Raw genomic sequence first — 24442 nt, 5'->3', positions numbered from 1 at the left:
TACCATACTGCTATGTGGTGTCTAATGAACCTGTACGCTGCCGTTAGTGTGCACAATTCCAAATGTTCTGACTGGGGTTTTGTGCCTTCAGAGTGCAAGCTTTTGGGGCCTCATTGTTTGGACAGTGTGGTGTGATGAAATCCAGACCCACGTGTAGGGAACCAGAGAGCTGACACAAATGTATTTTTGTTTCATGTGAAGTTTCTGTAAGAAATGCAGTGTTTGCTGTCTTACTGACTGCTTTGAACCAGAGGGATTTTGGTGTCTTGCACGACTGGATTTGTCTTCAGAATTGTGCTTTTCACTACTTAAGGTTGAAAACAGTATTTGCAGTTTTATTTCAGTGATTACAACCAGAATGGTCCATGCTGAGCTGGACTGCAACCACTAACTCTCAGACAGCTAGACGTCTTGTGATATGTTATTTTTGAAATTAATACAATTTTAGTGAACAAGAAATTTTGTTCTTCACTGTTTTGGATTGGTTGGTTCTGCCAGTAATAAAAGCAGGTAAAATCTACATCTGGGGAGAACAGCATGCATGGTATTACTGTTTGAAACTTCCCCCCAGCTCCTTGCTGAGTTGGAAGGTTTTCCCCATAGATTACAGGCAGGCATGTTTGAACATCCTCCAGAAGAAAAGTCTAAATCAGTCCAGCTTCACTATTTTTACCAGGTGGGGATCTAGTACCTGGTTTATCTAGTACAGATAATGCAGTGGTTTCATCAGAACTGCTGTCATCATCTGGGAGAAGCAGTTCCTGAACAGCTTTGTCATCAGTGCCTTCTTTCATTGGATCCCTGTGAAAGAGCTTGGACTCGGGATCCCTGAGCAAACAGCCGTGACTGTTTCAGGTGCTTAATTCATTAGCAGCTTAGGCAGGGTGCTGGGCTCTGAGCTGGAGTCCAAGCAGGCTGCCTTTCTGCCTACTCTGCAGTAACTCCTGCAGGTGTGTAGCATGAGCCACGAGTCTTGTAGAGCAGCCACGACCCAGTTTTCCAAACCGGTTAGTCAGCAGCTCATCCCAGTTCGGAGGGGTGATGTTCTTTAACTATGTACAAGAGGTATGGCCTACTTCAGTGTTTTTATTGCTTTGAGCACTCTACATTCAGACTTCAGATGTCTATTGCTAGTATCTCAAATTTAATTTGAAGAGACTTGTTTTTTAATGACTTTTAAACTTTTTTTTTTCCTCATCTTGACATTTTTGGCACACAGGAAGTGAGAACTGGGTTCCACGTCCATCGTGAGCTTCCCACAAGCTCATTTCTGAAGCAGTTGACTGCCGTACAAGTGAGAGCAGGAAGTAAGATGCAGCAATTTAGGTCTAAATTCCATGTAGGCTTACATTTCACCAAAGATGATTATACGATTTTGCATGTTTTAAACAGTGTTACATACTTCAGCTAAACAGACTAAATCATTTTTTTTTTAGTTTCTTGATTAAAATATGTTGTTTCTTATTCAGAGCCTCTGCCATAGCAAACAGGTAATTGTGATGTTCTGTCATCAGGGAAGACTTTCAGTTTTTTCAGAACTTTGTTTCAAACTTGTTTTGAAAATGCAATTACAAGTGGCGAATGGAGCTTTAGCTAAAATTACTTTACCTTCTTCAGTATTCTGTATGTGTTTTTGCTTGTTCCATGCCTCTAAGCTAAAAAATAGTCAGGCCAAAGGCTTTGTAACTTCCTTAAGTAGGTGAGTTATAGCTCTGAACTGACTGAATTGCATTCAGCAGTGACCATGCCGCAGTAGAGGGAATGCTGTGCTTGTCTGCCTGGGCTCTGGTGGGCTTCTGGTCTGTGCTTTCCCCCTTCCTCAGCCTGCACTCGCTTTTGCTGAAATCCTTGAGGAGCTGTTGCAATCCAGCTCATACGAAAGTCGGGTCCTGACCTTGTAGCATGTCTTATGTAAATTATTTTGGTGGCTTTTAAACCAGACCTTTGATTTCTGTCTAGCAGTAACTTAAATCCTGCTAACACAACCACGTAATCTTGTAGGTCCTCCACCAGGCCGGAGGTAGCAAGCATAGAGCTGGCTGATCAGGATGAGCGCCAGTGTTCACAGAGAGCTGTTGTCCAGGCACGGTCCTCCCAGCCCACACGTCTGACAAGTATCATCTTTGCTGAAGATATAAGTAAGTTTTAACTTTTGTAAGCACACCACTACTTGTTTATGGACATCCTGGCATCCTCCAGAAACAAAGTAGAGAATTAGAAGTTCACAAAACAAGACATTTCCATTCATATGTGTTGTCATTTTAGACTTTTCACGGGCATGGTTTTTAATACTTTTTGTTAAAGGCCTCAAATAAATGTTAATGATATTAATGATACATCCAGGAAAATGGGTAATTCTTTAAAAAAAAAAGGGGGGGGGTTGGCTGAAAATAATTTTTAGTAATACTTTTTATGTAACGCAAATTCCGATGTGGATTTTTGCCTTTGAAAATTGCCTTTCTGTCTGTCATACAATATACCTGGTTAGTTTTTATAATGACAGGCAAAACCAGATGGTCTTGCAGTCACTAAATGAAGAAGTATATAGGAGTTTATTGTCTGTGGGTAACAGTCATAAAGTTCTCTAGGACGTGAGCCATGTCTGACAGCTGCACTGTAGAAACTCTTAATATGTACTCAGAGAAAATGTCTGTAACTGTTTGTGTAGATGGAAATCACAAGTTTTTAAGATTTATTCTAAAGTTCAGTGAGGAAGGGAACTGCTTTTCTTGCTTGCTTAGCCACAATCACCACTTGACCAAGAGTTTCTTAGTCAAGGTCATGACCTAGTTTCAGTTCCTTCAGTGTCTTGTGTCATTGGCTAAATTTGAGGTGCATTTTGTGTTGGTGCTCTTGATGAGCACGTCCAGTGTTGCTGATTTCATGTGCTCTTTCTGATGTCTCTTCAAGTGACTGGACAAGTGCTTCGTTGCGATGCTATAGTTGATATAATTCATGACATCCAAATCGTGTCCACAACAAGAGAACTCTATCTTGAAGATTCACCACTGGAGCTAAAAATTCAGGCTCTGGATTCTGAAGGTAAGAGATATACTAGTAAGAGGTAAAACATACGTTGAAACCCTTGTCTGATAAGTGCACTGGTTTTATTTGTGACACAGTTGAATGTTAGCAGCCAAGCTGAGCAATTTAAATGGAGTTCTCTGGATAATACATTGAGTAACCTATTGTTTTTGTTGAAGTGTAAAATCTAGATACCATCTGAATAGGAAAATCAAACACTGCTTGATTTCCAACAACCTTTGCTTGCCTTTTATCCTTATTTTCCCAGGAAACTTAACTCTAGTGCTAAGCGTATTTTTAAAAACCAGAATTTAAAGTAACTAAAGGGGTCAGCTCTTTGCAATTCTACCTCCAGGTCATGTGTAAGAATGTAACGGAAAAAGTTCCAAGACTTGTCCTGTTGAAATGTCCCACCAGGATTTAACTAGGCTGAGCAAGGCTGCACAGGAATGTGAAGTAGTCTGTTCTTTTTTTTCTTCTTTTGAACTGAGATAGTCTAAAGAATTTTGCAAAAGGACATTTTATCTGAGTCCAATCAAGCATCCAACAGGATGTTCAGAGATGCATCAAGAGCAGTGGCCAGCAGGTCAGGGAGAGGATTCTCCTCCTCTACTCTGCTTGTGAGACCCCCCCTCTGCAGTGCTGCGTCCAGCTCTGGGGGCACCAACATCAGAAAGACACAGACCTGCTCGAGCAGGGCCAGAGGAGGCCACAAAGATGCTCATGGGGCTGGAGCACCTCCCTTGTGAGGACAGGCTGAGAGAGTTGGGGGTGTTCAGCTGGAGAAGAGAAGGGCTCCGGGGAGACCTTAGAGTGGCCTACCAGTACTTAAAGGGTCTACAGGAAAGGTGGGGAGGGACTTTTTATGAAGGGATGAAGGGATAGGATGAGGGGTAACAGTTTTAAACTGTGAGAGAGCAGATTTAGATTAGATGTAAGGAAGAAATTCTTCCCTGTGAGGGTGGTGAGACACTGTCACAGGTTGCCCAGAGAAGCTGTGGCTGCCCCCTCCCTGGAAGGGTTCAAGGCCAGGTTGGACGGGGCTTTGGGCAACCTGGGCTGGTGGAAGGTGTCCCTGCCCATGGCAGGGGGGTGGGACTAGATGGACCCTTCCAGCCCAAACCATTCTATGGTTTTTTGATGTTGAAGACCAGCCGCCTATTGCTTGGATTAATATCCCTTAAAATTATTATATAAACTCTCACTTTTGGGAGGTACCATTTAGGCTTATAAAAGCCAGTGCATTTGGGCTGAATGTGTAATTATTTAATAGGAGCAGAAAACTTCTGCTTTTCATACTGTCTGTAGCATCAGAAAAAGAACCATGATGCTGGTAAGAATTTCATGCTCTGGTATAACAACTGATTTTTATGCACACATCAACATTCACACAAACCAAGTGATTTTTTTAGGACAACTACTGGGCTGAAAGGAAATTACATGTAAAGCAGCTGTAAAAGGTTGAATTGCTTATTTTGGTAGTTAATGAGCCCATCCTATATTTGTTTGTTTATAAACCATGAATGCCAGGTTATGTATGGCAATATCTTAATTATGAAAGGTAGTTTTGTTTTCTTGTAGTATGCGTAGTACCATATTCTTGGCTTGGCATTTTTGCAAACTCTCAAGCATGCTCAATGGACAAATTTGCCTTGGAAGTCACCCAAGGTAGAGTCTGAACAGGAGCAGTGGTTCAGAACCCATGAAGAATGTTTAATCTGTGTGACTGAAACAAGGTGTTGGTTAGAAGCTGTAGGACTAAACTTCCCAATCTAAGTTTAGGGGATCAGGGTACACTCAACCTTGAAAATCAGTTCCTTTTGACCCAAATAACTTTGGGATCCACCTTTGGGAGACCTTTGGACAAATTGAACTTGCGGTGGTCTTTCTTGGCATGCTTTAAAAAAAAATAAATCAAGAGCAGTGGCAAGTTTATTGAAGGACATAATTGTTCAGGAAAAGTCAGAGAATTGAATAAGGGATTTTTGAACACTTTTTTCTTTTAGAATTCAGAAGGTGAAAAAAATCAATATAAAATAATTATCCAGCTAAATGAATATTTGGAAAAATCTGCTTAGGTTCGCTGAAAACTTGCACAAAGAACAGCTGTCAAGCCTGTCACTGCAGTCTCTGTGAGAGGGAGAGAGATTAGATGCGTTGTATCAGCTGTTGTAGGTTTTTCCCTGGTATGTAAAGTTGTTAAGTAGGCCTTAGGGATGTACCAAGTGCGATTTGTTTGGGGCTGATCATGATTATTGCATCTTACGTTGCCAGATCATTGCATCTGGTGTGGGTCAGACCATTCATTAATGTTCATGATTCTACTCCTCTGAGTATCAGGATATCTTCAGGAATATTTTCTTTCCTTATTCCTTTCCATATATATAGTCTGGTTATTATTTTCGTAAGCTGTATTTTTTAATCAGTTACATCAATGCAGATTGCTTTTTGTACATGTTTTTAATAAGCCACTCTAAATATAAACTTAATCCCCAAATACTACTTTTCAAAGATTACTAAAACTAGAGAGGAAGATGATCATGGGGATCTTTGGCTAAATTAAATATAGAATATAGAGGGGGAAAAAAATGTCATGGTATATATTGTTTTCTTTTATCTGTTGAACTTTGCTCAAGTTATTTTATTATGGCTTAACTAGAGGGGAGTTAAATAAGAGAAAGACCTAAAGATGCGAGTTCACATTTCTTTGGCTATGAGTGTGCAAGGAACACTGGCTTCCTGCCTCAGTGATGGAGCAGCAAGACAGCTCTCTGTGATAGCTGGGGTTTGCTCCAGCCTTGCCAGTGCGTGTTGCCTTTCTGCTGAAGCCTCCCAGCGGAGCAGCTCTGGGCCGGGGAGCAGCTCTGGGCCGGGTGACAGCTGTGAAGCAGGAGCACAAGTCACTGCCTGCATTGCCACCCGCGGAGCCTGGGCGGGTGATGTTACAGCTGGCCAGGGCACCTGTCTGCAGCTCCTGTGACAGCTGCGTGGTCCTGCAGGGAGGCACAGAGACATTATACGCTTCATGACAAGCACTGTATTACCTGTCTGCTGCCCTGGGGGCTGCCTCTGGTAGGCTTAAACTGGAGAGAGCTGCTGCCCTCCGTGCTGCCGAGATAGCTGATCCCGTCTTGAATGAGTGAGACCCTGCATCAGCTGGGGAATGCCCGTGATAGTTTGTCTTTGATAACCTGACTTCACCTTTATAGTGAGGGACTCCCAACAGGAGCTAGGACATCCAGGCCCCAGGGTGGTTCAGAGGCTGTAAGAACAGTGTTGTGCTTTTGCTACCAGTTTGCTGTGGCACTGGCTGTGTCCCGGCGTAGCCTCTCCATGGTGCCACGCTGTGCCTTTCTCCACTGGCCTTGGGATTGTCAGTTGGAGCAAAACAAAAGAATGTAATTCATCTTTGGAAAGCTAAAGCATGGATCATTAAAGAAAGTTAGACTTGAGTGCATGTTAAATAATCCAGTCTCAATCAATTTTAATTATCTTGTCTTGTGTGTTTAGAGTTTTGTGTTTAAAATCCTATTTATGTGGGATTTGGAACTACCTGCAGTAACTTGTATAGAAATGGGAGAAACAACATAGGCTGTGTGTTGTGTTAACTTGTCTTAATATTTCTGTGGCTTAAAAATGTCAGATACCTTTAAGAATAAAAATTCAATAATCAATTTGCTTTGATTCTTACTTTATTAATATAGATATAAATGTTAAAGGGAGTAACACAAATGAAAATATATTTTAAAATATAGTAAATACTGGGATTTCAGTTCCATATTTATTTGTGCTGGTGGACACTGCAGTTCAGAGCAAGACTCATCTCGAAGATTGTAACATCTTTCAGATTAGCAGCTCCTTACAGTTAAATGTAATCATGGTAAATCTTTGTTTTCACTCTGTTTATTCCTTTCTCTTTCTTTTTGTTCCTTTCTATCATTTACAATTTCTCATGTTCTAGTGGTTCACGGTTTCTAGAAGGAAGGTGCTCAGTTTGAGTTCTTTGAGTGAAGACTTACTCCTGTTATGGGTGAATCATGGTTGTGCTCAAAACCAAAACAATGTATGTCGAAAGTGCAGTTCATCAGTGCTGTGAACTCAAGTTACCCCAATGGTATCTCAGATCCCTGTGTTTCAAAATGAAAGATTGTTTAGCAGGTTTTTTTTGATGTCCTGCTAATATCCAAGAAGTAGTAAGGCTGTTGTGGTCAAAGCAGAAAGGAGGTGGTGGGTCCCAAGGGTATCTTAGGGGCTGACACGTGGAGGATAGGTGGTGACACCTGCGTCTCTCTAGTGGGCTTTGTGAAAAACATAAAGTGGCATATGGTGTTGCAAAATCTGAACAGAAAAGCCAATTAACAGAAACATCTTAAATTTGCTGAAGCCAGTAAAGCAAGGTAGATTGTGATTTTTAACTAAATACTGATAGTGCTTCTTTTAGGGATAAGATAGGGAAATTTCCTAGAGGAAAAAGTCAGTTTGTGTTCCAGGAAGACTGTGCTTGTTACTTACTTTTGTTTTAATCTGATTGATTGATTTATAGGAAACACTTTCAGCACGTTGGCAGGGTTAGTCTTTGACTGGACAATAGTAAAAGACACAGAGGCTGATGGCTTCTCAGACTCCCACAATGCATTACGGTAAGTTCATTTAATTTGTTCTCGAAAGTCTTGTGTCCATTGAGTTTGATGTATATAAATATTTCCCGACATCTAGCAGTTTACTGAACTGATGCCTAAGATAATGCTTATGGGTCAATTGTTTCAGGTTTTGTTTTTTTTTTTTTAAGTGGCTACTCAACAGCCTGGGCACTCTCACCCCTGTTTAGTTTAACAACCAGTAGTGTTAATGAACAGCCCAGGTAGCTCTAATGCAACAACTGGAAATAAATAGATGCATTTGTTGATCTTTCTGAAACATCTTATGCAAAGGAAATATTTATCTCAGGATTTCAGCAGAGACATTTCTTTTTTAATATATATATTTTTTTTAAGGGATAAAAAGTCCTCTTCCATTTCAGAAAGGACCTTTCCGAACGTGAAGAGTTTCAGGTTTCGGTCAACTCTTAGTTCAGGTTTTGAAATAGCTTTTTTGAAAGCTTTTTTGGAGTGGACCAAGTAGCTGCTTGTTAGCTAGATACAGCTCATAAGGCTAGGTGAAATAATTCATTGAAAGGTATTCAGTGAAGGTATTCAATATGTTGTCTTTCAGACAAAGCAATGAATGGAAAGCACTTGCTTGATAAGTAAGCCATGGTGCTCGTTTCATCATCCATAGTGACTCAAAGAGTGAGTTAACTGGAATCTAGAAATGCTGTATTTTGTGGAAATGTATCCAAAGATCTTGAAAGTGCTTTTCAACTCACTAATGAGATAAGTGTTTTTCAGTGTTTCTTATAATAACGAAATACTCCCTCCATTTAATGGAGGTGGAGTTCTTCCCCAAAAGTCAGAAAGCTCACCTGTGGCAACAGTAGGAATAGAATCCAGACTGTATTTTTTTTTTTTTCATCCTATATTTGTCACCAGACCATCTGTCACCTCTGCTGTTTTGGTGTTGTTTTTTAAATTCCATTAAACATGTGTACTGTGTAGTTTTACAGTGATGACTTCATTGCTCTTCAGTGGCTTCAAACAGAAATTTGAGTTTCCACCCTTATTAAACTAACCAGAATTGAAGGCTACTTAGAAGTACCTTGCATGGGATATTTTTCAAGTTGGACTTCCAAGAGTTTCATCTTTGCACTGACACAACTGGTGTCAACCCACCAGGGTCCTGTATTATGTCAGTATTCATCATATTATATGCCATGGTGAATCTTGACTTTGCTCAATGTGAATGTTGGTAGAAAAAATGCCTCCCTGGTAAACATGACTTTGACCAGACTGCAAACACATGAAACATGTTTTTTTCTCACAAAACAGGTACCTGTCAAGAAGACAGATACTTCTTGAGTACAGCTTTAGTTAAAGCTTCCCTAACGTATAGTAAGCTTGTAAGATGAAATAGATTCAAACTCATGCACCAGAGGCTTCAGTTACTTCATGTTCCAGCAAAATGTAGGTAGATTGCAGGACATAAACTAATGTAGGAAACTGTCTTCCTTTAGAGAACATGGCTTTGTTGATATGATGATTCTATGACTAGCATGTGGGGAAACGAGCTCTCTTAGAGAGCAGAATGGTTAACAGTTGACTTCCATCCTCCAACCTATATTCCAGATACATTGGAAACAGGGTAGGGGTAGCGAACAAGACCCCTTGCTACTGGGTAAACACAAACTCCAATTTTGCAGCCGTAGAGAAACAAACGCACAGCATTACCTGAGGAAAGCCTGTTAAGCCCATAATCCACTTGAAGCTGCAGGTATAAGTGTATGGCCCCTGTCTACAGTGAGAGCCAGAGATCGTGCTAATTGTTCCGTGAGACTTAGATCCAAGTCCTAGTCCCTATGGAGCTGCTTGTTTCAGTATAAGTGTTTGCTGGAGATGTGATTTTAACCAAACTAATATTAATATATGCTCTACTGTTAGCACAGATATGATAGCTTGAAAACGTTCTAATAGTGTTAGCTTTGCAAAATAAACGATAAACTGTCATAAATACGTTAATATTCATAACTGCTTTCAATATGACTTTACTGGTTTTACTGTGAAAGCACACATAAAGCCAACAGATCATGTGCGTACTGAAGCTGGCAACCTTTAAAATGTGGTCCTCTTTCAACTTTGTCCAGTCATTTACCCATTCATGGCAAATTTCTTTCCTCTCTGTTGTCACATCTCATTAAAATTTCTAACAGTTACTGCGAGTATTCTGCTTATAGAATTTTTTCATCATCATTTATTAAGTGCATCATAGCTTCTTCATATAGGTTGAAGTATGTTCTGGTTTGTTAAACTGTTGCTTCTATAAACATAAGCTTCTTGGGTCTTCCACATCACTTGTTCCACAATAATCTAGAGAGCTTTTGCAGTCTACACCTACTGTAAAAACTGGAGGGATCATTATAGACAACATGTGCAGTCTTCTGATATCTCTTGAAAGCTGACAACAAGCTTCAAACAAACTTTTATCAGTCACAGAAATTAACTGCAGATATCTTGAAGAATGAGTAAAATTTGGATATCTGGTCCCAGGCAGACATCTAAATTTTCTTAAAAATGGAAATAGCTGGGAATAGATGCTGCTGTTGTTTCTCTGTGGGTTTACAAACATTGGTTAACAATTTTTTATTAACTTTTTGGTCCACCTTTCAGTATACTCAAGTTCTTAGAATCCACTTATATTCCACCTTCTTATATATCGGAGATGGAGAAAGTTGCCAAGCAAGGAGATACCATTTTGGTGTCCGGAATGAAAACAGGGAGTTCTAAATTAAAAGCAAGAATACAAGAAAGCGTGTATAAGGTAAGGAACTTGCATTCATCTTTGGTTTTTTTTTATTATTTAGTTTCACAGTCCAATGTTACAGGAGTACTGCAAGTTGGCCCTGCTGCATTGTTCCCATTGTGGATGTCAGTGCTGCATCTCTGCCGTACTGGATTGACTCTGTAGCCCATACCACAAAAGATGACAGTGCTGCTTTCATCACCCTGAAAGGGTTGGGGCTCGCTGCAGTTACCTAACCTAGGACAGTGCATGTGCCAGAGAGCATTTCTAAACCTAACTCTGACAAAAGGCCCTGTGGCAGTGGAATACACTTCAAATACTTCTGTACAATTTTATTATTCCTGATACTCATTCATATTTTTTGTATATATATAACGAGAATCATGCTGGATAGGGCATTGGCCGTTTATCTCTTTTTAACAATAACCAACTAGAACACTTTGGGGCTCTCTTTTCAGTAAATAAATAGCTAGAACAAGGATTGCTGTATTGGATATACCTTTATTTCCCGTTGTGCTTGAAATGAGTGTCATACGAATACTTCGTTAGTACCTAATTCTACCTCATTAGATTCTGGTCTCCAAGGAAGGGCTTTGGGATTGGGCTGTCAATGCTACAAGGGTGTTAAACAGCAGTACTGGCGGTCTGCCCAGCTGTTACATAGATCTGTGCTGTTTCTTTCTTTGTAACTTGTGGTGACTGAGTTTTTCATTTAACTCTGGTAACAGTTTTTTTATCTTAATAGAATTTATAAACACGTGAGAGATTTTATAGTATATTGCTTACAGAAACACTTGGCATTGTGCTAGTATCAACTTAGTACTGCACCTTGAAAAAACCTATAAATTTTTTTTTCTGAAGTTCATCTCATATTTGCAGTCTGGTTTTACAGATTTGTGTTACTATATGTTGTACTTAATGTTTTTGCTTAAAGCAGAATTGCCTTGGACTATCTAACCCATACCTGTAAGAAATGTTGAATGAAAATATTATCTAAATGTATGTAATACTAGTAACATGGCACAAAAAGTAGTGCATGTTAAGAATTGTGGGTTTGTTACAGTTCTGTCTAATTGTGATGGATATATTTATGTGATACCAGTCTGACTTTTTTTTTCTTGAATGCTTGTAGCTTGGTTAATTTTCTGGTTTAATTTTTTTTTCTCTGAATTAATTTTGAGCTGAAACTGTAAGTGAAATTGAAATAATATTGTTCCATTTACAGGGGTTTTTATGGCTTTCTGGTTAGTAGTTCCTTTAAGTTTTTCACTGCTGCCAGACTGCATGTTTTCAGTGAGTGTTCCTCAGACAACTGTAATAAAATTTATACAATTATCTGTTGTATTCCTAATTTAATAGACCAACGAGTTTGACACAGATTCCTTAGTGAAGTTATAATGGATATGTTGTGTGGAGGCACCATGTTTTACAGTAGGGAAAATAAATTTCTATATGTCTGAATAGTCACTGTGCATCTGTCTCCAATTTTTCTGTCCAGAAAACTGAACCAAAATGATGTCCATACAGACTTGTATTTTTTTTTTCTTCAACCTTACACAGTAATCACAGGGCAGATGTCTATAACATTCATTGCCCCTTGTGTTTCCCTGTTGTGACAAAATTTGAGATGATAATAAAAAGTCAATACAGCAAGTAATATTTTTCACTTATAGATTATAAGTTATTGCTGCATGGTCTGTTTCAAACAAATGAGCTGCTTTAAATGTGGTTGTTTTTGTTTTTTTTCCCCTCAATCAATAGCATGTACACCCTGCTGAAGTCAGGTTGCTTATTTTGGAAAACATCCTTTTAAATCCAGCATATGACATTTATCTTCTGGTAGGAACATCAGTTCAGTACAGAGTTCAGAAAATAAGGCAAGGGAAGATTACAGGTTTGTCCTTTTTTTTTTTTTTTTTAAACGTTTTATGCAAATTTTTAACTACAAAGAAATTTTAAATTTTGTTCAAACTACTTTGTTTAATACTGTTCTCCTAAACCACATGATGATACAGCTGTTTAGTTTTTTCTGTCAAAGAAATTGTGTCTATAAAGGATATACTCTTGCAGATTTGTCAAGCGCATGAAGGTAAGGGTAACACAGAATAGGAGCTAACACTACAGTTTAGATGTACTCATTTATTTCACATTGACTAAGAAGCTGTGTCTGATTTTCTCAGTTAAATCAAATTTAGATTAGTAACATTTCTAACAGAAAATACTTAATTGACAAATGAAATGCTGGGCTCACCACATCAGCTAGTAGTGCAGAATGGAGTTTCAGAAGTCATCAGTAACTCTTAGAAGGTAATTTGACCACTTTTGAAGCTGGGAATTAATTGGATGTTAGGTCTAAACAGTGGGATGATATTCGTTGGAAATTGCAGCTTCAAAGAAATTAAAGTTAGGCGAGAATCTCATTTTGTGTGTGTGTGTGCTGATATAATCACAGAAATGCTATTTCTACAAGACATTAAAAATACTAATTTAATATGTGCACCAGGCATCAGTAAAAATTAATCAGCGATAATTACCAGCATCCAAACACTTGACACACTTGCTTTTATTGTTTCATATGTTGTCTTGGTTTTTGTACAGAATTAACGATGCCATCTGATCAGTATGAACTGCAGCTCCAGAACAACGTACTCGGTCCTGAGGGAGATCCGTCCTGGCCGGTTGCCAAGCTGGACCAGGCAACGTCGGTTGTAACTGCATTGCAGCAGGGACAAACGAACCTCATACTTGGGCACAAGAGTATCCTTCCTAGGTGATGCTTTTCCATCCAGATGTTCGTGGCAGGAGACAAAGTTTCCACCCCTTGCAGCATAAAAAGATAAAATTACTCACATATGTACCAGTAGTCTTGAAAATCAGGAGCACCTGGTGGAGTCATAGAAAGCAGCACGGCTGTGAATTCAGTCTCAACAGAGCTGCCTGATGCCTTGAAATGTTCTAAGGAATTAGGTTGGCAAAAGATCAGTTAAATCATGTCTGTTCCCCTCAGTCAATGTGGGAATGTGACAGGGGCTTTATTTAACTTTTATATTTAGAGCATTATATTCTTTAGTGGAATCTCTCTAAAATGCTCGCTGTCTTTCAGGGTAGTGGGGATAACATCTATTTTCACTGTACAATTAGCTTTAAATATCCAAAGAGGCACAAGGAGCCCCAGGAACAAGATGATCTTTACTTGACTCTTGTCAAAACTTTTCTGTTCCTTTACTGAGACTTCAGGTATTCGCATGCAAGGGGTTTCCAGACTACCAAACAGCACTATCTATGTGGTAAATCCTGGATATTTAGGTTGGTACTGGCTGCAGTTTTCCTGATTGTTTAATGTAATTTCTTGCCTTGTTTTTGTGTTTTTCTGTGTGTATATACACGCTTCCGTTTCTTGTATTACTTTTCATAGAAAAGTAATTTTTTTTCGTAAAACTAGGTCAACGTGAAATAGATTTAATAGTGAATATTTATTTTCTTTCATCTCTGTATTCAGCAGCTTAAAACAATGAATGTGCATCTTCAGAGTGTGGGCACCAGAAGCAAAATGCTTATATCCATTATGTAAAGAGGCTGTTGGTTTGTGCTGTTCAATATTTCCTGTTTTGTAGGATTTACAGTTCATCCAGGTGACAGATGGGTCCTAGAAACAGGCAGATTTTATGAAATTACAATTGAAGTGTATGATAAATCAAGCAATAAGGTGTATTTATCTGATGTAAGTTGAAATATTGATATACTTCTGAGTGTCCGTCTCCTAAATCCTGGCTTCCTTTGAAATTAGTTGAGCAGTTTCTTATTTACATTGTGTTAGGACGTTTCAAAGCCTGTTGTTTCTCGCCTTTTCCTTTTTTCCCTTTGTTTTGTTGTGTTGTTTTTGTGTTTGGTTTTTGTGGGTTTTTTTGGGTTTTTTTGGTTTTTTTTTAAACAAAGCACTCTGGGTGTTTCATGTGAAAATGTCCATTAGAGTCTAAGTGCTGTAGAAAAAACTGGAAGAAGTTGGACAGTGCACCTCAAACATGTAGCATAGGCATTGCACTGGAAATTGCAAACCAGTGTAACTACTGGAGAGCAGTACTAATACGGTATTTCATCTCAGCAATCCCCCCAGATAAAATATTGTCAGGTCTAGAAGCAATCTTTCCTATTAACGAATGAGGTGTAAGGTGGGCTTAACGCTCCTGGGGAGCTACCTGTTTTCTTTCAGTTCATTATGGGTAAAGCTTAGCTGATCAGCTAGCGTTAAAACACTTCACTGTTTGGTAGTTAAATAAGATAAATTCTAGGTACTAGGTACCAAATATACATTGCTCTTAAGAAGAAGAAAGAAAATATTTAAATAATTCATTTGCAAGCAGAAAAATTTTATTAAATAATGCTTTTCAGAATATTGGGTTTCTGCGAGTGTTATTTGCACTTACTTGCTTCCTGAAATACAGATCTGAGTTTCAGCTAGATCTCAGAAGAAATGTGCTATTGGGGCAATATATTTGCATGTTCTTCCCCTTTTGTGTTTAAGAATGAGAAAATTAAGATGTTATTGTAAAATACGAATTATTCAGTGGTATAAATATTGGTACTTTTCATGTTAAATTACATGTCACTGATAATTTTAAAAAGTAAATATTTTCTGTGGAGTTAATGCTGTGTCTAAAAGATATAATCTTGCTGAAAGATTGAAACTTACATAAGGAAAAGTTCTTTATCAGTTTCAGACAAGTTTCTTCGAACTGTTTTTAAACAATTTTCTCATTGATTTGTTGCTAATGTGTTTATGGCTGTCTGTACAGTATTAATGTCAGTTACCTGTGGCAATATCTATTTAATATTCTGATTTTAGAATATCAGAATTAATACAAAGCTGTCCAAAGAATACTTTGAGGTGCTGAAGTCATCTCTGAATGGATCATATCATTATGTGAAAGCAATAAAGAAGGGTCAGACCATTATTGATGCTGCACTGACATCAGTAGTAGATCAGGTATGTTTTTATAACTCTTCTGCTTTACTGGTAGGCCTAAAGATGATTTACTTGTGCAGTAGTGACTTAAGAGTAGCATACTAAAAAGAAACCTGAGAATTAAATGGGTCTAAGCTGTCTTTGTTTAAACAGATTAAGAACCAAATTCTAAAATCCTTACTTCACGAAAACTGTCAATTAATTCAACAGAGGATTTGCTTGAATAAAGACTGTGGGATTTTGCTACCAAGTGTGTGGCAAACACCTGTTAAACTAGTGGTGCACAGCACTGATTTTTTTTTTTTTTCATGGTAGATACTTATGTGGGCACATATTGTTTCCTTGTGCTGGTGCAAAGGTCCTCTCACATTCTCTGAGTGAATTTTACAATTTATTGTGGTAGGATCATCAGTGTCATACCCTGGTCTTGTTCTGCATTCAGTTACATTTGGAAAGTTTTCTGTCATTTGGTAAGTGATGTTAAATGCTGGAATGAAAATCTGCCAAATGTATCAGCCTGCAAAATTCTTCAAATTAATATTCATTAACTTTCTGCTAGTTGGGCAGGCTGCTGAATGTATGGCTAACTAGGGCATGTGGTGTGAAAGTGATTTGCTTTTGCTTGAACCTTGGAAAAATTCAACACTTCAACCCATTTGCTGTGAAATCGTTTTCGTGATTCTTTGAGTAGGATGTAGCAGATCCTTATGTATGATAAGCCACGCTTAATCTCTGTGTCAGAGGTGTGCTCTGGAATGAAATGAGATTTACAGAGACCTGTTAAAGTTTTCCTTCAGAACTCCAGTTAGAAATACTATATTGTGCCAGAGCGTTATGGCATTACAATTACAGCAAAGTTGTCAAGGCCAGTATTTTGGGATGGGTTGAGGAATGAGTCTTTTAGGCTGAGTTTTGTCTTCATCTGCTGCAGAGTAGAATGAGCAAAGAGTAAATGCAGGTGTGGAGTTACCAAATTAATTCTCCAGATGAGGTCTCAGAAACTAGGAGTAGTGAAAGAGTGTATTTCTTATTGCTGTTTGCCTTTTAAATGAATGTGGGCACCTGTACCTCCATAGTAATATTACTCATTTAATACAATAGCACACTTTGCTGCCATGAGCGGACTATTTGCTCACAAGTAACGCTGTTCATAAGTGACCCTAAATAGTAGCTTTCCTTTCTGAGATGTTTTCAACAGCTTGTCTATGTGTAAGGACTAAACATTATTCCTAGGAAGTACTGTGGTGTCATTTATAATACTGTGCTGTTACTTTTTGTAGGATGGAGGTGTTCATACATTACCAGTTCCAGTGCGAAACCAGCAAGATGTTGAAATATATGTTCCCATAGTTCTTTCACCCAGCATTTTGACGTTTCCTTGGCAGCCAAAAGCAGGAGTCTACCAGTACACCATACAGGTATGCCAAAGAAGTATCTAAGTGCAGGAAGTATTGCCCAAGCAGGCGCAGTAAGGCCTGTCGCCACTTACACAGGGTTGATTTTGGATCAGGCACAGTGGTATCCAAAACTTTATTTGGAGGCATTTGGTTGGATATTAGTTGCAGGAATTAATGTGTGGTTTAAAAAACCACACAAAAACCCCACAAACATAAAAACCCCACTGACTTTTAGCTCTTGTCTTTCATTCGCTTTCTCTCTCCCTCACTTATGTACCACACATGTATGCACAGCGTGGTTTGAAATTACAGAAAACATCCTAGGTTCAAAGCTTAATAGTAATAACTTGAGGCTGTGATTTACTGTAAAGGGATGGAAATATGGGAGTATGAATTGGAGTGTGAAGTGACTGCAAAAAGGGCGTGACAAGATCGATGAGCAGCGCCCTGACAGCCTCTGACATCAGTGTCCTTCACTCCCCGCACAGCTCATGCTTATGGTACAAAGTAACAGGGAGGCAAAGGCCACAGTTTCTCTTACAGTATGCCCTTCTAAAGGCACTTTTTTCTTACATAAGATTTTATGTGTGTCTTTGCTCCCATGCTGCCGATCCTTCCATGCACTTCATGAAACAACTGGCTTGTCTTGCAGTATCCAGAGTATAGTCTAACTGGAGAAAAGAACATTGTGCTTCCCCAGCCCATACGCTCACTCGAGTACAATGATACCCAGATCCTGCAATCAGGTGTTTCATGCACAGTTCCTACCTCTTCCTTTTAGCATGAATTTGTGCTGAGTCTTGGGTCTGTCTTCAGGTAAAGAGTATACAGAAAGAGGCAGTGGAACACACCGTGTCTGAAGTAAACAAATCAATCTCATAGGGATAAAATTGCATTCTTTAGTGTAAATCTGAAATGAATGTCATTGAGTTTAGCTCTATCATCTGTATTTTTAATTTCTGTGGGATTAGAGTTTGGTTTAGTTCATGCTATACCCAACCACACCAGCAGAGTGTGGTAAAAATTCTTAGTACAAATATGCATTTTCAGTACTTCATCATAACTTCTGCTAGTTTTCTCAGTAAGGGAAAGTAAATGTGATTTTCTGTTTCCCACCTCTTTTACAGTTCTATTCTTGTCTCACCTTATCTTGCATATATCATCAGATATCTCACTAGAGAACATTCCTTCGTGTTCCTCCAATAGTCTGCATCAGTATTCTTAGTTTACTGTGATTTTTTTCATTAAAAACAAGAAACCTTTTTTCTCCCAGCATTTAAATTAGCTTGCATTTACTGAAACTGAGAGCATTTTCCCAATCTGTCTATTCAACAATACTAGTGGTTGTTTACAGTAGCACACAGCTTGACTGTTGTTCCTGCCTGTAGATTAATGTTTGCCTCCTACTTGATAGTTTTGAGTCAGGCTATTTTAAATTGGTGAATAGACTTTTTCTGAAAATAAGTTGAAAGGGATTTTTGCATCTAGCCAAATTCTGTTTATAGCTAAAGTAACTCCTTCCAGATGGTATCAGAATGACTTCTGGGTTTTACTTTGTCAGCTGTCTGGTTTTTTGTTGGTTGCTTTGTTCATATTTGTGCTAATAAGATGGCTTCTGTTGCAAGTAAAAAAGGAAAAAAAAAAAAAAAAATGTTTCCTTCCTTCCTTCCTTCCGTGCATTAGGGAAGTGAAGTGCCATCTTTGTGAAGTTAAGGATGTGGAGGTAATTTTTTTTTTTTTCTTCTCTGGTGAGGGCATTACTGTCACTGATGATGGTTTGTGGAGTGGAGTTCAGCTAACAGGCTGTGGGTAATGGTTAGACTGAAATAGAAACTGATTTACCCTTTCTCTCCTCAGTGCAAACTGACTGCTAGAGGGAAGAATGTCGTAATGCATCTGGTTTGCATGGCAACAAGATATGACTCCATTGAATTATTAAGAATTGGGGATTTCTATGTTTTCTGCTCCTTTCCCTGTTTTAATTGAAAGTATCTTTACAAAACATTCTGAACTTTTACATTCCTTAAATGTTTCTTGCCACATCCCGTGCATCTCTGTCACACACTGTTACCTATTTATCCATTGTCTTTGTCCAGTGCTTTTTTTAACTTGCTTTAAAAATGCATTATTCTTAGTACACCTTTTTGCACAATATTTGTCTCATCAGACACTTCCTATAGCTCACAATAATGATGTTTAAAACCTATACATTTTACAGCATTGTAATGATTATGTTTCTTCAGTAACTACTATTACACATCTAAGAGGACAATACTCTGCTTGTGCTGGCAAAACATTTTTGGCCTTTCACTTTATGAAACATGCACCTGCAGCAGATATTACCTTGACCTGACTGCCAAGTGGTCGTACAGTGGGTATAATAATTTGTCTCTATTAATATGGACCATAATATCACGTAACTAGTTCTTACCCTTCTGTAGAATAATTCCACTCACTTAAAGCTCTTCTAATCATGAAACAACCCCTCAAGAACTGGGAGCTCTAAGAAAAGGGTGGGTTTTTCTTTTCTGTTGGTTTGGGGTTTTTTATGGGAATCTGCATCATAAACTGAGCTTATAGGTTTGAGAGTTACCGACTCCTTCCTTGAAAAGCCATTGTGGGAGCGTAGCCTCCATGTTTCACAGCCCCTCTCAGTGCTTGTGGCAAGAGTGGGCAGTTTCCATGTGTGCCTGTCGCACATTCCATGACTGATCAGTTGCTGGAGCAGCGCATTTGTTGAATGGCTGTGGGTAGACATGCTGATTTTCATCATAAAAATAAAGAAGTAATGCCAATAAGAGAGAGACTTTTTTTTTCTTTTTTCCCCCCCTCTTACCTCATTCCCTCCCTGCCTCTCACCTTCTTTTCTCTTCTCTTAAGATCCCTTAACAATTCCCATTGAAAGAAGCTGGTAGGTACAGAGTGTCAGGTTAGCAGCTCTGAGACCCAAAATCAGCACTTTGTCTGTCAGCAACAGGGAAACGGTGGAAGTTTTCAGAAGTACGATTGTCCCACATGCCAGGCCTCTGGTGTGCTGCTGTGTGAAATGCTCTGCTGACTCTAAGCACTATCAACCACTGGGAGTTGTGAGCGTCAGACTTCTGCACTGGGAGGAAGATATCTGGGTTAGCAGCACTGGTGAGCACGTAGGGTGTGTTCATGAAGAAAACTGAAATTAAAATGAATGAAGGGTAGTAATCTCATCTCTTACTTCACCTTGCTTATTTGAAAGTTCTGAGGTGTTATTTTATTTGTATTTCCTCAAAAATAGCATTGTTGCTCAGCATCTCCCTGGTTTTCCTGCAAGTTATTCAAAGGCTTCACAGCTAAGAAACGTGAGAACCATATACTTTTTAAAATATTTGAAAGATTTTTCTCTCTGTATTCTAGGTTCATGGTGGAAGTGGAAATTTCAGCTGGACCTATTCTAACCAGGCAGTTGCTACAGTGACAGTCAAAGGAGTAATGACAACTGGAAGTGATATTGGTGTCAGTGTTATTCAGGCAATTGATGTTCAGAATCCATTGCATTATGGAGAAATGAAGGTAAAACTCTTATTTTCCCTCATCACTCTGGAACACGGCTTTTGGAAACAGTGAAGAAGCTGAGAATGCCGTAGGCATTCCTGAGTTTCAGTCTGTGAATCTGGGGATTCAAGCTCTCTCCACTGCATTAACTTTGGTCCCATTTTTGCCCCTTTTTGATTTCCTTGGCAAGTCTTTTTCCTTGTTGAAAGTTTTGAGTGCAAGAAGGAAATACAGGTCTAGCCATCGAAGCAGACAAGCCAAACTAAAAATGCATTCTGCAGGGTAAGAGGGTGGGTGTTTTCCCTCAATATAAAAGGATGACAGATATCATCGAGATGTGCAAGGAAATTCCTGCCTGGAGAAGTGACTGAAATGGATACAGTGCTACACAATGAATCTAGATACCAAAGCTGGCCAAGAAAAAATAATCTTGCAGGAAAATAAGAAGAAAATGGGAATGAAAAATATATATCCCAAGAGGTTGAGTCTCTGTGCAAATCATACCCTGTTCTTAGGATTTGGTCAGGGTGATCAGTGTGGTATGGAGTGAAGTAAAATACAGGAACTGTATGTGTGATGTCCTCACAGGGAAGAGTATGCAAAGATAGGTGAAGAAGCTGCTCTGGTTAACACTGTAAATCTACAGTCTTAAATATTTTTCTCTAGAATGTTACTGATTTCGAAATACCTCTTCTGTCCTTTGGACACAAATAATTTTCCTTAATGACTCTCTGTCAAGCTGTTAAGAACTCCCAGACCTGTAACATGATAGAATAGAAACTACTGTGGTGTATATTTGCTGCTGTGAGGTAGTGCTACTCTGCTACCTTCACAAGTTGAGGCATTGTAATTTAATGCTTTAACTCGGTGTCTTTTGCAAAGAGCTAAGCATTGGAATGGAAACCTGACAGAGAAGAGGAAACTTGCTCATGACCTCAGAAAAACTAAGAGATATAGTGTACTGAGCACGTGTGAGCAATCTGGGATCCAGAGGCTGTGTTTGTCTAACTGTGTGGTCATAAATGAAATAGGTTTGTTTATGCCAAGTGGATGCTACTGAGGCTGGCAAACAACCTCCATCTGGCTAAGCTTTATAAAGGTGATGGTCTTTGTTTCTGAGGGCACATAGAGGTTCATTTAGGAAGCACGTCCTGCAAGCCTGGGGGCAGTGCACCTTCCTTACAGGGTACATGCCTGTAATTTAGCAACTGGTGGGGAACAAGCTGGTTGCATCAAATATACATACATTAGCTATACAAAATACCTCATAATTTCTAAGTATTCCCATGTGCAGCACTGCTGTAATTGTTGCAGTGCACTTCTGTTGCACCAAAGTCCCTTTTGACAAAAGTGTTAAAAAATGTGTTTGGTCAAGACTGCCAAGTCTGTCCCATAGTGAAAAGAGAGCTATGTAAGCAGGTATCTTTCCTTTTTTTTTTTTTATAGTATGTGTGTTTTGGGAAAGATATTTCTAACTAAAATTTACTTGAAACAGCTGCGCCTACTAATGCTGGGTTTTTGAGGGGCAAATTAGCTTGGATTTTGTGCTCACATTATTTGTGTCAATTCTACAAAATGGATTTGAGAGATACTATAAACTTCATGCTTAAAATAAAGACTTAAATGCTTAAAATAATGACACAAATTAAAATGTGTGCAGAATTTAGTTTACAGACTTGCCCTGAAATTATTCTCTGGACAAAACAGGATGCTGCTTTTTAGCAGTGCGACAGTTACCAGCAGGAGATACAGGAATGAAGATTTTTCAGTTAAAACTTCTTATTCTCAAGGATAAATCAAAGCCTGAAGACAGAAAAAATACTTCTCCCAGTGTGAGCTTCCAGAGCAGTGTATTGCACAATCTGAATAGGTTATTTTTGAATGCCTTTGTTCTTGTGTTAGGAATTGCATTCTTCGTAGAATTAACTCTGAAGAGTTCTATTTACTGACCTCAGCGAGCAAGTTTTAGGAATAGTTAACTATGTTCCACAAGGATTACAGTTTTAACTCTACCGTAGTGGTTGAATATTCTATCCTGAAACCATTTGCAGGTTGTTAGGAAATTAAGATATTGCAAATGAAAAGCTTTGATCATAGCAGTTGTTATGAAATATGCAGTCAGTCTGTGGTAGCTTCTTTAACATTAATGGAAAAAGTAGCAAATCAGAATTACAAATAATACAGTTAAGTCTTGTTCATCAATATACCAGCTATAATAGCATGGCAGATCTATTTCTGCCACTCTTATTTCTGAAAGTAATCCTTTTTATTTCAAAAGTATCTCTCACGTAAAGATTACTTGTTGAAGCAGAAGGTTGTTAGATTAAGCAGTAGATACTTGTTCACTTATTTTAGGTTTCTGACATATTACTGTGAGGAAATGCTGAGCCCTGGACACCTTTAAAAATGTTTTGCCAACAGAAATGCAAGAAAGAAGAAGAAAAAAAAAACCAAACAAAACATTGAGGAAATGTTTTGGTCACTAGTTCCCTTAACTTCTGCATACCTGCTGCTGTGAGTGATGGAGGCTGGGGAGCCTTGCTAGTTAGCAAGGTCTAGCTCCAGTATTTATGCCGTGAAAGTCAAGGTTGGATAGAAAGTCAGTCCCAGTTGGTGCTAGTACCTCCTGGAAAGATCACGCAACTTAGTCCACACTTTAAAATCAGCAAAGCAGAAGGGAGGTTTACAGAAGTAGCAGTAAAAGGATCACTAAGCTAATGTGAACTTGGACTGTTATGGGAAAAGAGCATTAAAATAGTAGCAAGGTTTTTCTGGTCCTTTTTGATACCTTTCTGTGGCAGGTAAGCACAGAAACTGTGTTGAATCCGAGAAGAATTTTTTCCAGCCATGAGAGGGAAGTCAGCAGCTCGCTAATTAATAAGAGGGATAATTAAAATAAGGAGAGCATACTGAAGTCTGTGGTTTTTTTTTTTTCTTCCTAGTAGCTTTTTATGGGGTTATGTTCATACATCTGTCCTGTGTTCCTTTCCTCCTTCAGGTGTACGTAACGGAACCTAGTGGGATGGAGTTCACACCATGTCAAGTTGAAGCACGTGTAGGCCAAATACTGGAGCTGCCACTGAGGATTAATGGCCTAACAAATGTTGAAACGGGCGAGACGGTCCCACTGAGCGACTGCTCACACTTTGATCTAGTTGTGGAAGTAGAAAACCGTGGTGTGTTCAGGCCACTCCAAGGTGATTTGACCCCCTCCCTGTTTTGAAAGTTAATTTAAGATCTTGGAAGTTGCTAAGTCATATGTCTCCTTTAAATCACTGTTTCAGTTGCTGTACAGTATTTCCACAGAGGTGCTTAACTTCAGAGGTGGGGATCAGAGAAGTTTTATTTTGAGGATGTATTTACTTTTTTATGCAGTACTTCCCTTTGATATTTTTGATGTTTTGAGGGACTCTGAAAGCATTTTGGCGATTATTTTATTGGATAATGTGTAGTCTTCCATATTGTCTTTCTACTGATTTAGTATTCCTAACATGCTTCTGTAACAAATCTGATGGGATTTCTCATGAGAAGGGTCCACATATATTGTGTTTTGAGGTAACATTGGAAGACTTACAAGAACACCAGGATTAACAACTATTTTGCCCGAATTGTCCAGCTGCTTTCAGTTCTATAAAGACACTGTTCATTGTTTGCTCACAAGGAACTAAGACAGTCAGCTGCTTAAATTTTGTTAAAGCTCTGTCATTGCTAAGCTCATTGCTTTAAGAAATGCCTCTTGTCATGTTTATTAAGAGTGTGGATTATGCATGTTACTTTGAAAGATTGCCATTAATGTTGCTGGGCTAAGTGGACACTGAGCAACATGCTTGTTCCTGTGTCTGCTGAATTCAGTATGTTATTCAGATGTACCATTAATTTTTTCCAAGTGTTTCTTGTATGGGAGCTCTTTCCTGTGCTGTTGAGCCAGTAATACCAGTCTGCGTTGTACCATCTGTTTGCCCGAGAGGCAGCTATTTTAAATGTCACTGTGTAGTATGCTGTTGTGCTGTTTGTTTTAAAAAAAGAAAAAATAGACCCCTCCCAAACCCCAGAATGTCCTCTAAGTAAGCAGAGAAATTTCATGAAAATACCTTGCCTTCTGCTAGAATAATGATGTATTGCCTGCATCAGTTCAGGT

At 38.8% G+C, this 24442-nt stretch overlaps 1 protein-coding gene across 3 annotated transcripts in view; it reads left to right on the top strand.

Annotated features, from left to right (window-relative positions):
- NUP210 (nucleoporin 210) overlaps positions 1-24442 on the top strand; it is a 67857-nt gene that overhangs the window by 7747 nt on the left and 35668 nt on the right. For 2 of the 3 annotated variants that reach the window (XM_074836705.1, XM_074836708.1), the window contains exons 2-13: positions 2002-2138; positions 2911-3042; positions 7568-7664; positions 10284-10434; positions 12178-12310; positions 13015-13173; positions 13654-13722; positions 14031-14137; positions 15260-15400; positions 16660-16797; positions 20167-20322; positions 23303-23501. In XM_074836705.1, coding sequence (XP_074692806.1) covers positions 2002-2138; positions 2911-3042; positions 7568-7664; positions 10284-10434; positions 12178-12310; positions 13015-13173; positions 13654-13722; positions 14031-14137; positions 15260-15400; positions 16660-16797; positions 20167-20322; positions 23303-23501 — 1619 coding nt within the window. Of the gene's footprint in view, positions 1-2001; positions 2139-2910; positions 3043-7567; positions 7665-10283; positions 10435-12177; positions 12311-13014; positions 13174-13653; positions 13723-14030; positions 14138-15259; positions 15401-16659; positions 16798-20166; positions 20323-23302; positions 23502-24442 lie in introns of those variants that run through there. The other variant, XM_074836707.1, reaches the window with a different exon arrangement.

This window comes from Strix aluco, chromosome 11 (genome assembly GCF_031877795.1).
Source record: "Strix aluco isolate bStrAlu1 chromosome 11, bStrAlu1.hap1, whole genome shotgun sequence".
Lineage (NCBI taxonomy): Eukaryota > Metazoa > Chordata > Aves > Strigiformes > Strigidae > Strix > Strix aluco.
Note: the sequence above shows the minus strand (reverse complement) of the source record. Positions and strands in the feature narration are given on the sequence as shown.